The 12,237-nt window shown below is 34.6% G+C and overlaps 1 protein-coding gene and 1 pseudogene across 1 annotated transcript; one reads left to right on the forward strand and one right to left on the reverse strand.

Annotated features, from left to right (window-relative positions):
* Positions 1-3,737: 3,737 nt before the first annotated feature.
* LOC132618152 (COBRA-like protein 4) lies at positions 3,738-8,915 on the forward strand. Its single transcript, XM_060333215.1, has 7 exons — positions 3,738-3,954; positions 4,049-4,128; positions 4,757-4,997; positions 6,030-6,245; positions 6,708-6,855; positions 7,506-7,783; positions 8,380-8,915. The coding sequence occupies exons 1-7, from the start codon at positions 3,897-3,899 to the stop codon at positions 8,661-8,663; spliced, it is 1,305 nt and encodes a 434-aa protein (XP_060189198.1). The 5' UTR covers positions 3,738-3,896; the 3' UTR covers positions 8,664-8,915.
* A 764-nt stretch (positions 8,916-9,679) lies between these two features.
* LOC132618153 (protein COBRA-like) lies at positions 9,680-12,200 on the reverse strand (annotated as a pseudogene).
* Between the last annotated feature and the right edge of the window lie 37 nt (positions 12,201-12,237).

The raw sequence follows: 12,237 nt of genomic DNA on the forward strand, positions 1-12,237 counted from the left end.
GTTTCCTGGATTTCCCAAGAAGAGCCTTCTTTAATCCGTTCTGGGTGAGAACGGCTTGCATCTGAACTTTCCAGATACTGAAGCTTATCTTGCCGTCGAACTTCTCGATAACAAACATGGTTATGGTAGACATCCTGGATCTTGAACGCTCTGATGCCACTTGTTAAGAAATAAGCGAGCGATGCAGCGGAACCGAATAGGATGCACCAACACAAGAACAATAATGCAAGAAAGCAATAAAAGTAATGACCACAAGATTTGCGTGGAAAACCCAAGACGGGAAAAACCATGGGGCGCAAAGCGCAGAGAAATCAACTATAAGGTGAGGAGTACAAAACGATCTCAACAAGGTGTCGAAGCACAATGAGATCAAGGGAAACGAAAGATTACAATCTCTCAATGAAAACACTCTCTAACCTAAGTGTGGAATATAGTCTTGTGTGTAGTCTTGATAGTTGTTCTCTTTTCTTGATGTTCCGGCCGAAAATCTCCTTTAAATAGGGGTTGAAGATGTTCAAATTGGTTTAGGGTACAAGCAGTCAAATCCCAATTGAAATGGGACTAGCCAGTCGAATCTCAGTTGGAATGGGACAATTTCGTGAAACCCTTTTGGGACATATTCTAACACATATAGAGAGTAGAAAGGGGTGTATCATATATAGTTGTGTGGACTTTAGTATTGGAAAATCTGGTTCATAGAGTTAATTTGTGACACGTGTCAACAATCAAGTGATATTGGACAAAACCAGTGGAAGAGTTACTGGAGGGGATCCTTTCCCTTTATCTATGATGCGATCTTTCCTTGGTTATGGACTCACGTTAGAAACAACAGATATAAATGGTTCACCTAATAGGTAGAAGCTCTTTAGGTGTCGATTGTTGTTAATAAAAGTATATCGTGACACGGATAGTCACTAAACTCCTCATTTTTTTTTAATCAATAAAGCCTCTAAATTTTAACTATTTAAAGTTATGATTTATATTACTTTCTTACTAAACATATAAATTTTGTATAGAAAAGACTAAAAACTCAATATCTGAATTCACATCCAAATATTAGTAAATTTTCTAGTTTTTATAGATTTATTCAACAAATATTAGTAGAGAGAAATTTGGCATCTCAAATTTCAAGACCAGTTTTCGGCTTCTCTTCAGAGAGGTGGTTGGATATATAGTTAATTGATGCAGCATTTGACAAAGTCTTTAGGAACATAGTTGGAGTGTCTTTGTTTTAGACAAGGACATTGCTACTGTCCCTACCAAACATATACACTTACTTTCCTTAATGTAAAATCTTGTGAAAGTGTTCTGACTTTCTCCCTTCTTATTTCCTGTTAGACACGTGGGCATTCAAATATACAACATCATAGTAGTTGATAAAAAGAGTATCAGTCATCATCATCTACTTCATACTTGAAAGTTACTCTTATGGACTTGTACCCAATCCAACCAAAAATAATTCCCCTCTGACTATTGGGTGGGTGAAATTTATGGTAGTTCATATTCAAATCTCAATAGAAATAAAAAGAATATTAGGTAATTTCTTTTTATTTACTTAAATTGTTTAGGATATAATTACTTGATATTTGTAGAATTTTTGACCAAAATAAGCTATTATTTCAGCCAATTCATCAAAATAATATATTCTTTTGAAAAATTACAGAAGTAGAATAAACGTATTCCGCAATAAGTAGAATAAACGTATTCCGCAATAACGTATTAGGCATTATTTTATTCAAAAAATTCAACGGGCAAAAAAGTTAATGGTTAACGATGTTAAAGGGTAATTCGTTACTGTGAGCAGGGGCGATTTTATGTACTAATTTTGGGTCACGTGAACACATGATCTCTCCGTAAAACTAGGTATTTTATGTATATATTTTTAAAAATTGGTATAATATTAACTGCAGGAACACATGCTACAAGAAGGCTAAATGGTGCACTTGGTTGAATGTTGAGTTATTGACCTAGAGGTCTAGGGATTAATTCTCATTTAATACATTTTTCCGTTTTTTTTTTTTTTAGTGGTGAACCCATGCTCTAGAAATTCTAGATTCGCCGCTAACTGTGAATAACGTTTTATGGTTAATACGTTACTGTGAGTAACGTTTTATGGTTAATTAATTTTGTTTCAATGTTCCACTGATTTGAGTGCTTTATTTTATGGAGTATATATAATTCACTAAGGTCTCTTAGTCTGCAGCTTGATGGACACCATTCTTAGCTGTTGTTTTGCTTCATACAAATTTAGTTCCAGCAAAGTGAATTGAGAGACCAAATTTAGCTATTGTTTTGCTTCTAGAAAATGGAGTATTTTTCGTTAAGCAGTAGATATGAAAGATGATTGCTACTTAATATTCATATATGAAAAGACCGTGATATATGAGTATTGATTACTAGTAGTTATTATTGTAAACTTAAGACATTGTATCTTTAATTTCTTTTGGGTCTTAACCATCTTGCACTTTAAAATGTATAAGAAAATGCTGAAAGGCAGAATTAACCAACTTCTGCTCATATCGTTCTCATTGCTGGTGTTGTTTTGAAACTGAAAAACTGCTACTTTATTTAGCTAATCAATACTTTTTTTGTAAGGCTCATCAATACTTTTTTAATCCTAATCAGTACTTTTTTAAGGGTAATCAATATTGTCTGTAACGTTTTATAGGTACATCAATCAGAAGGGTTCGCAATTTGTAGAATTCTTTGCAGGATTGGACTGCCCGTGCCTGAATTCTGTAGAAACGTTACTGTCAGTTATGTTTTAGTCTGAAGTTATAACTCTGAGTTACGACTTTAAAATCAATCAATGTCAGATTTTGTGTTCTTTAGAGTCGTTCCTCACAGTAACTTATTAATCATAAAATGTATGTATTAACCATAAAACGTTACTCACAGTAACGAATTACCCTAACACCGTTAACCTTTAATTTTTTTGCCCGTTGAATTTTTTGAATAAAATAATACCTAATACGTTACTGCGGAATACGTTTATTCTAGTTCTGTAAATTTTCAAAAAAACGTATTATTTTGATGAATTGACTGAAATAATGGCTTGCTTTGGTCAAAAACCCATATTTGTACTAGTGAATGTAATAAGTACTCAATGAAATAGTTATGGTATGTGTAAGCTGGCCCATTCACTATAACAACATTGTTATTGTTGTTGTGTCTCAATCCAAGGCAAGCAAGGATCAGTGAATCCTTAATGTCTGTCGCAACAGTTAAACTCATTTCATTCAGTATTATATAAAATAAGAATTTAAATAAAATACACTAAAAGTTCTCTAGTTTTTCTACGTACGTATAAATTTCTGCTATTACTAACGGACTCCTATAAAGTATCGGACCTAAAGCAAATATCTTACGTGACCAAAACTTAATTATAACTAAATAGCATCACCTACTTAGATCTTGCTTTGGACACCACCATTATTATTAAAAAAATAAAAAGAACAATTATTCACAAAGCAAACCTAATAGAGGTATATATGTGAGACTAACTTTAACAATTTCTTAGGATGATAACCCAATGATGTAATTTTATTACAAAAGTTCTAAGATTTATGTCTGTTGCTATGTCATTTGTCAAGTGTCATCTTCTTTTCACAGGAGGATGAAGGCTGAAATGTTACCCTCAAGTTTCAAGCAGAAAAAAATGAAAACTCACCAAATCTTTGCTTCAAGATTCAGAAAGGCCAACAACAATATAAAAGGTAGCCATATAAAGAAAAGGAGTTATAGAGAGACAACAAACTCTCTATATTTCTTTTTTATGGTACCAACTAACCAGTTGGTAAATAACAACTTCATATTTCTGATTTCTCATAAAGACTCCTAATTCCATTTTTTATTGGGATTATTGAAGATCTTTGAGACCAATTATCTAAGGAAAAATGGGGACTTATTTGATCACTCTAGCTGGCCTCTTGTTTGTGTTCTTTTCTTATGCAGGTAAACCTGCAGTTTCATATATTCAATCAATTAGTATTCATCTTTTTCTTTTTTTTTTTTAATTCTCAAATTAGTATGTGTATTAATCTTGCAGCTGCTTATGATCCACTGGATCCCAATGGGAATATCACTATTAAATGGGATGTCATGTCTTGGACTCCTGATGGCTATGTTGTAAGTTTCCTTTCCTAATTCTCCTGAGTTAATTGTTTCATCACCATTTTTTGGTACATATTTCATCACCATTGACTAAACTGATTTCTTCAATTCATTTTCCCTAAATATTGAGTTCTCATTTTCCAGGTTACTAGTTTTTTCTTTCTTCGAAAGTTATATGCGGTTTTCTTTGGATTATAGTTATACACTCCGGAAGCGTACATATTTCTTATAATATGAATGTAGTTTAAGTTGTGATGGCAGGTGTAGTTAGTAGTTACCATTTTATTAGGTCACTTACCAATTAATGATATACCTTATATAAATTACCTTATAGATATACCTTATATAAATTACCTTATACATGACGTGATCGTGTAAGCACTTTTTATATACACCGCCAGAGTGTGGAACATAAACTCATTAACTTCTAGCCGACCTAATAATGTAAAAACATCTTTACAATGTGAGTCTAGAAAAATTCAGCTCATTATTTGAAGCACTTTGTGTGCATGGAGATAATCCTAGGCGGTGGTATTCGATGAATGTTAAAACTCGCATTTTCAAAAAAGAGGATAGATATAATGATAAGAATTCTAAGCTTGAATCAATCAAATTTACATTCTGAATTTGTCTCTGCTCCTAGGCTGTGGTAACAATGAATAACTTCCAAATGTACCGGCACATTATGACACCTGGCTGGACATTAGGATGGACATGGGCAAAAAAGGAAGTGATATGGACTATGATAGGTGCACAAGCTACAGAACAAGGTGACTGCTCAAAGTTCAAGGGAAATGTTCCACATTGTTGCAAGAAGACTCCCACTATTTTAGATATGCTCCCAGGAGTACCTTATAACCAACAATTCACCAATTGCTGCAAAGGTGTGTTAGTCTCGAGATTTTATTAACAAATCTTTTTGAAGATTCAAATTAGGTTGGCTAAATTAAAGTGAGGCCCCATTTGTTTACATTTAATCTTAATAATTCAGTTCTTCGTTATTAAGTATGTTCAATTTTTACGTCTGAATCCTAATTATTCAGATCTTTATCATTACTTGCGTTTGTTTTATTAGGTTTACAATCATGAATAGGGCTGAATAAATCTAAATGATTAAAATATATAGCAAAATCTTAATATCATTAATATGTATATTCAAGGATTTCTACAAAGATATATGACACTACGCCATTACTACATCCACTTTCATTGCTGACCATCGCATTTGCCCATCATTATGAACTGCCACTACCCACCACCCACAACCACCATCGCGGTCAATTACCACGGCCATCCATCGCCACATGAGCCATCATTTACAGTCATCACCATCAACCACTAATATTCCAGCCACCAATCAATACTAGCAATCATCACCATCAGCCATTAGTATATACCGTCACCCACTTTCATCATTCACCACCATTAGCTATCACCATTGGCCACCACAATTATTAGCTGCCGCCACCAACTACCATGATCAACAACCATTATTAATCATTGTTGCTAGCCACCATCACCACCACTAGCTACTACCACAACCACCACCATCATCCAACACAATCCCCAATTGGCACCCACAACCACCACCACATCACCGCCAAGCTACTGCCATATAATTTTTTTAATTATTATAGTAGTATATTATTAGATTAATTTAGTATGTTATTTAGATTTTAAATTTATTAATCTTAAAATGGTTTTTTTATTATATATTCAAATGTTGAGAAAATAAATAGTCTTAATTATTTAATAATTAAATATGTATTCAGATTCGGACATTTAAATCTTAATGCACATCATAATATTCAGATGTGCATTTAAATTTAGAAGTCTTAATCTTAATAAAAACAAATGAGATCTAAGTCTTAAGAATTTCAAAAGGCTCACAATTTAACCCAATTGTGTTTTTCAAGGTGGAGTTTTGGCTTCTTGGGGACAAGATCCTCAAGCTTCTGTCTCTGCTTTTCAAGTTAGTGTTGGCCAAGGTGGTACCTCAAACAAGACTGTAAAACTTCCAAAGAACTTCACTTTGCTTGGGCCTGGACCAGGTTACACTTGTGGCCCTGCAAAGATTGTCCCTTCTACCAAATTCTTCACGCCTGATCTAAGACGGAAAACTCAGGCACTCAGTAAGTTTTACTTCATCAAACAGACTTGGTTTTGCATTTCATATTCTACAATGGTTAATTAACATGTATTCTCGCGTCATAAAATCAATCAAATATAGTAAATTTACATGGTTTGGTGTAAATACTCGGTGCGGATAAGTATTTTCTTGTGTTTGGTATGACAGAACTCATTTCCCAAGGAAATATATATATTCTTGCGTTTGCTAATATATATTATCACTCACAAATCAAAAACCGAAAAACACTTTCCAGGAAAACAGCTTTCATGAAAATAACTTCTGTCATACCAAACACACACTAGTACTTCAGAGAAGTTTTAAATTCATTACTAAACCATTAGCATTCAGAAATAAGGCATTTTGGACGTTTTGAATTCAAAAGGGTGCTTCAATATCATGAGTTGTTGAAAATTATGTTGATTATCATTTTCTTGTAATCAACATTCTCTGCGTTTTTGTGCAGTGACATGGAATGTAACATGTACATATTCTCAGTTTGTAGCCCGAAAACACCCAAGTTGTTGTGTCTCCCTTTCAACTTTCTACAATGAAACCATTACTACCTGTCCTTCTTGTGCTTGCGGTTGTGAGAACAAACACAAATGCATCAAGTAAGTCTATCCTTTCTGTACCTCAATTTCACATGCATTGGAGGAGCATATTTATCTAAAACTTCTATAGATTGACAGTCTAAAATAACTTTATCACTATTAAAGATCATCTAACAAATAACTATAGGTAACTAGTCATAATAAGCGAGATTAGCATCCTGAAAAATGAGAGAACATGTAAAATACACTGATAGTCAGGGGCGGACCCACGTTGAACAAAGCGGTGTCACGCGACACTGCTTGATCGAATTCATTTACTAAACATATGTATTAATATTATGCATAAAGTACTACTGTATAATAAGAAAATGACACCACTTAATGATGAGTGTCTCTTGGTGCGTTGATTCAATGCTTGATTTCGAGGGTGGAGGTTCAACTTAAACCCCTGCCTAAACATATTTTTGGCAAATATAACCTTTATTGTTTAAAATTATGGTTAAGTAGTATTGTATCCAAGACCTCTAGTTTAAGACTAACAAATCAAACCAATTGGTCAAGGCTATCTCTTACCAATAAATGTAAAAGATGTGATCATTAATATTTTTGTTCTCTCTTCCATAAGTATTGAGGCTGCTTATGAAAAATCTTGTGTATACCACTATTGATAGTATAAAATTTATTTTTGCTAATTCTCTTGTGACAAACAGGAGCGACTCCAAACTACTTAGTGTGGTGGGGGTAAACACTCCAAGGAAAGATAATGCACCATTACTACAGTGCACACAACATATGTGCCCTGTTAGAATCCATTGGCATGTGAAGCTCAACTACAAGGAATACTGGAGAGTCAAGATTACTGTTACCAACTTCAATTACAGGGTCAATTACACACAGTGGACTCTTGTTGCTCAGCATCCAAATCTTAACAATGTAACGCAAGTTTTTAGCTTTGATTACAAGCCTCTCGTTCCATATCAATCGATAAGTAAGTCCCTGAACTCTCTCCAATACTGCATATATCTAACAGTTAATTTTGTGGTTACTGAACTTTACCTGTCAGAAAACAATTTTTAGTCATATTAAAGTAACTAAACTTTAACCACTATAGTAGTAAAATGAAAAACAAAAAAAACAAAAAAAAGCCAACTCATTGTAGTAGGAGTATTAAAGTATTTGAACTATGTGTGAATTGCTTGACTAGGAAGATCCAAAAATCCAAAGTAAATTTTCTTGACAACCCATATTTCATAACAAAAAAGACAAATAAGAAAACATTTAAATGTAACAAAAAAGAAGTAAAACGATTACCCCCGCCAGAAATTTGACCTTCCTGTCGTTTCTAATCTGTTGAGCAATTCACACATAGTTAGCTTACTTTAATGTGGCAAAAGATAGTTTTGTGACCACTTTATTGTTATACTGCGTCAAGTTCAGTTAGTTTAATATGACAAAAAAAATCTTTGTAACTTTACTGTTGTAGCGAGTGAAAATTCAGTGAAATACGTCCAATTAAATTTAGAAGCAAAAAACAGCATGGTGTGGAAAAGACATTATTAATCTCGTGTAAAACTTCACATGCAGATGACACGGGAATGTTCTATGGTATGAAGTTCTACAATGACTTACTTATGGAAGCAGGGCCAACTGGAAATGTTCAATCAGAAGTGCTTCTCCAGAAAGATAAAGACACTTTTACCCTTAAACAAGGATGGGCATTTCCTCGAAAAGTATACTTCAATGGCGACGAGTGCATGTTACCACCACCAGATACTTATCCATACTTTCCCAACTTTGCCCAACAGAATCTGGTTGCTTTTTCGACATTGTTTTGTTCTATGTTTTTTATTTTACTTGTTCTGTTTTAATCATTTCTCTAGTTTGTGAATAACTAAAAATTTTGAAGCCAGGCAACCATTTCAGATGAATTGGTAATACAATACTTTAAAATATATTCATTGATAGAACATGTCATGAACATGTATTATCGCAATCTAGGGATCAATTTGAGCATGTTGGTTCATGACAAGCAGTTCTAGTATATTGAAAACTTTGTTCATGTCATTGCAATGGTCCCAAAATGCTAGAAATTGCTTAAATAAAGGGATTTTTACACTATATATCCGCCCGCTAAAACAATAGGCGGAAAATATTGTGTCTATTAATATATGGTATACATAAGATATACATATGTTATATGTAATAGTGTATATTTGGTTAGCGAATGTAATTATTTTTACCGACCGGTCAAATGTGTAACTTGCCCTAAAGGTTAGATGCTTCATAGAACATAGAGAAGTGCAACACAACAAGATGAATTCATTGAACTGTCAAAATGCTAAAGGAAAAATTGTAGAGATGCACCATAGGGGAATCTAGCCTTACATCACTGGGTTCACGTGAACCTAGTAGGTTTTGCTGAAATGCTTGTATTTGTATTAAGAAACTTACTAAATATCTAAAAATATTTAACTATGAAACCAATTATTATTGTATATCAACTTGAGGTTATTTTAGGAACCCATAAACTGCAAATTCTGGATCCGCCTTGAGTTCCCCAATATAGAACAAAAAGAAATGGCTCAAGTAGCATTCAACTCCATTTGCAAAGAATCTCTTTACAACGTAAGAAGGGGATACAGGGTGATAGTGATGAAAAAAGTAGTAATTAGGAAATAAAAATTTAATGCTCTATCTAGTCTTAAATGATATTTATTTCAAATAGCTTTAGCTATTATGTTGCTCGAACTCTTCAAAAATGATGTCACACCTGTGTTGGATCTTCCACAAATACGTTACTTTTGGAGGATCCGACACGCACCTGACGACATTTGTGAAGAGTCCGAGCAACATACGTTTAGAAACACTATGAGCTTGAAAAACATACAACATAATAGTCTGATTTTAGCATGTGAGAAAAACACGTGATACAACGACTAGAGGAAATCTACTCATAGGCACTGTCCAATTCCAAGTGATAGACTTCTATGTATATGCAAAGAACAATGCTCTAGAGGACAAAAGTGTCACTACTGCTTTCAGCAAAGAGACCTTCCACTGGGAAACAGCATTCGGCAAATGTGGATCTGCATCAGGAGGTGGCATGAAAGAAACGTTATTTGACAAATGTGGATATGCCTCGGGAGGTGGCATGATACAGTTATCACCATTGAAATAAACTCGGAGAGGAAAAGACCATCCCTTATCAAAAGTGAAGTTTGATGTATCTTTTCGGAGTAGAAGTTCGAATTGGACATTTCATGAAGGACCAGGTTGCACGAGCAGATCATTGGAGAATTTAACACCCCAGAACATTGCAGTATCATCTGCAAAAGGTCAGGAGATTAGTTTCATATAAGGAAACTTACTCAATAGAGTAATATTCCAACCAAAAGAGTGGACTGCAATCCTAGACAGTGCTATCAAAGGCAAAAAAAATGCAGAAATCTATTGGAAATTTAAGCGCAAAACGCAAATAAGGAGTGAGCTTAGTGAAGAAAAGCGCAGATAAAGATTTAAAAAATACATACATAATTCAAGAAAAATTATTATGAGCACAGAACAATTGTATGGACAAAGGAATTTAACAAATTTAAAACTAACATTTAGTGCCGTCCCTTTGGGACAATGCATGCTGCTGAAGCGACACGAAATGCTCAGTTAGCCTATTTTGTAGCTAGCTTTAGGCTTTAGTCCACCTTAAGCGATCCTTTGATAACAATAGATTAAAGTACGCGATATGGACAGATGTGGAAATCTATCTAATGTTTAGTTGTAGCTGCTTGTTAGGTAACACAAATGAAACAATATACACATTTAAAATTAGATAGAGAACTTACTTGTCGCTCCATAAGGAGTTAATGACTTGTAATTGATGTTGAAAAGCTGAGTGATGTTATCAAGGTTGGGATGTTGGACAACTAAGTTCCATTGTGTATAATTCATTTGGTAATTGAAGTTTGTTATAGTGATCTTAACCCTCCAATAATCCTTGTAGTTGAGTTTCACATGCCAATGAATTCCAACCGGGCACATATGATCTGTGCACTGGACCAGGGTAGTAAAGTTGCTCTTTCCATGGTCTGAAACAATTGAAACTAGATGCGGCGTTTCTGGACTGCAAGAAAATAACAAAAGACTATTAAGAATTAAGTGTGTTTGAAAGAAATTGAAGAAAATATTATCTAGGACATACTCCACACAACTTCCCGGCTTAGTGCCATCTTCTGGCAGCCACAAGAACATGTAGGACATGGTACAGCCGTTGTATAGCGATGATAGGGAGACACAACATGTAGGAAATTTATGAGCCAGGAACTGTGAGTATGTGCATGTGACATTCCAAGTTACTGTCATTAATAGTACAGACTGTTAGAAGTTATCCTTTATAAAACTGCGACTACATGCATATTAATGTGCATGATATATTGATATTAAAGTTCATAAATTGTTAACAGGCTGGGAAACGAAACAAAATGCTGCAAGGGAAAAAATCAGCCTGATAAATGCAGTTCTCTGTATAATCTGATTTACTTGATAAACAAGGAGATAACTCGACGTATTGAGGGTGTGTTTGGCATTTTCCAGAGAATGTTTTCTAATTTTCCCATGTTTGGTTGGTCATCTCTAGAAAAATAAGTTCCTTAAAAATGAGAAAAATAACTTCCCTAATGAAAGTAGGGAAAAGAAGTTCTACGAGTGACTTCCAAGTTCATTTTCTCCTCCCCGCCCACCCATCCCATCTCGATAGTGTTTTGCTAGATTACATATAAATGCTATTGGGATCATATTTTCTTGCTTATGTACCAAACACTTGAAAATAAGTAAGAAACCCACTTGTTTTCCAGAAAATCATTTTCTAGGAAAACATTTTCCTTCATAGCAAACACACCCTCAGGTTCACATGACTATCAACCAGAAGAGTACTGAATAACGCATGTAGTTGAACCAATTAACTTACTCATAGCCTGTGTAACTCTTCTCCCGTCTGGAGTAATAAATTTAGTCGACTTAACAACTTTAGCAGGTCCACAAGCATATCCAGGTCCTGGTGCCTTTAAGGTGAAGTTCTTCGGTACACTAACTGTTTTGTTGGATGTTCCAGCAGAACCAACACTGGGTTGGAGCGAAATAACAGCGCTTGCAGGATTCTGGCCCCACGAGCTGACAACTCCGCGTTTGCAGCAATTTGCGATCTGCTGGTTGGGAGGATTTTCGGACAACAAGTCGATAATTGTTGGATCCTTCTTACAGCAATAGGGAATATCTCTTTTGAATTTTGAGCAATTACCTTGCTCTATTGCCTGACTTCCCGTCATGTTCCATATCACCTCATCCTTTGCCCATGTCCATTTCAAAGTCCAGTTATGCTTATATTGCTGGAAGTTGTACATAGTCACCATGGCCTGTCCAAACACCAAAGTAATAAAGATGATATTTTCA

The sequence above is a fragment of the Lycium barbarum genome, chromosome 11, assembly GCF_019175385.1.
Source record: "Lycium barbarum isolate Lr01 chromosome 11, ASM1917538v2, whole genome shotgun sequence".
NCBI classification, from domain to species: Eukaryota; Viridiplantae; Streptophyta; class Magnoliopsida; order Solanales; family Solanaceae; genus Lycium; species Lycium barbarum.

What these genes read in the sequence shown, in the direction of transcription:
- LOC132618152 (XM_060333215.1), top strand. Translation starts at nt 3,897, where the DNA reads ATGGGGACTTATTTGATCACTCTAGCTGGCCTCTTGTTTGTGTTCTTT. An exon ending in AACAAACACAAATGCATCAA is followed by an intron (nt 6,856 to 7,505) that starts GTAAGTCTATCC and finishes TGTGACAAACAG; the next exon opens with GAGCGACTCCAAACTACTTA. An exon ending in CGTTCCATATCAATCGATAA is followed by an intron (nt 7,784 to 8,379) that starts GTAAGTCCCTGA and finishes CTTCACATGCAG; the next exon opens with ATGACACGGGAATGTTCTAT.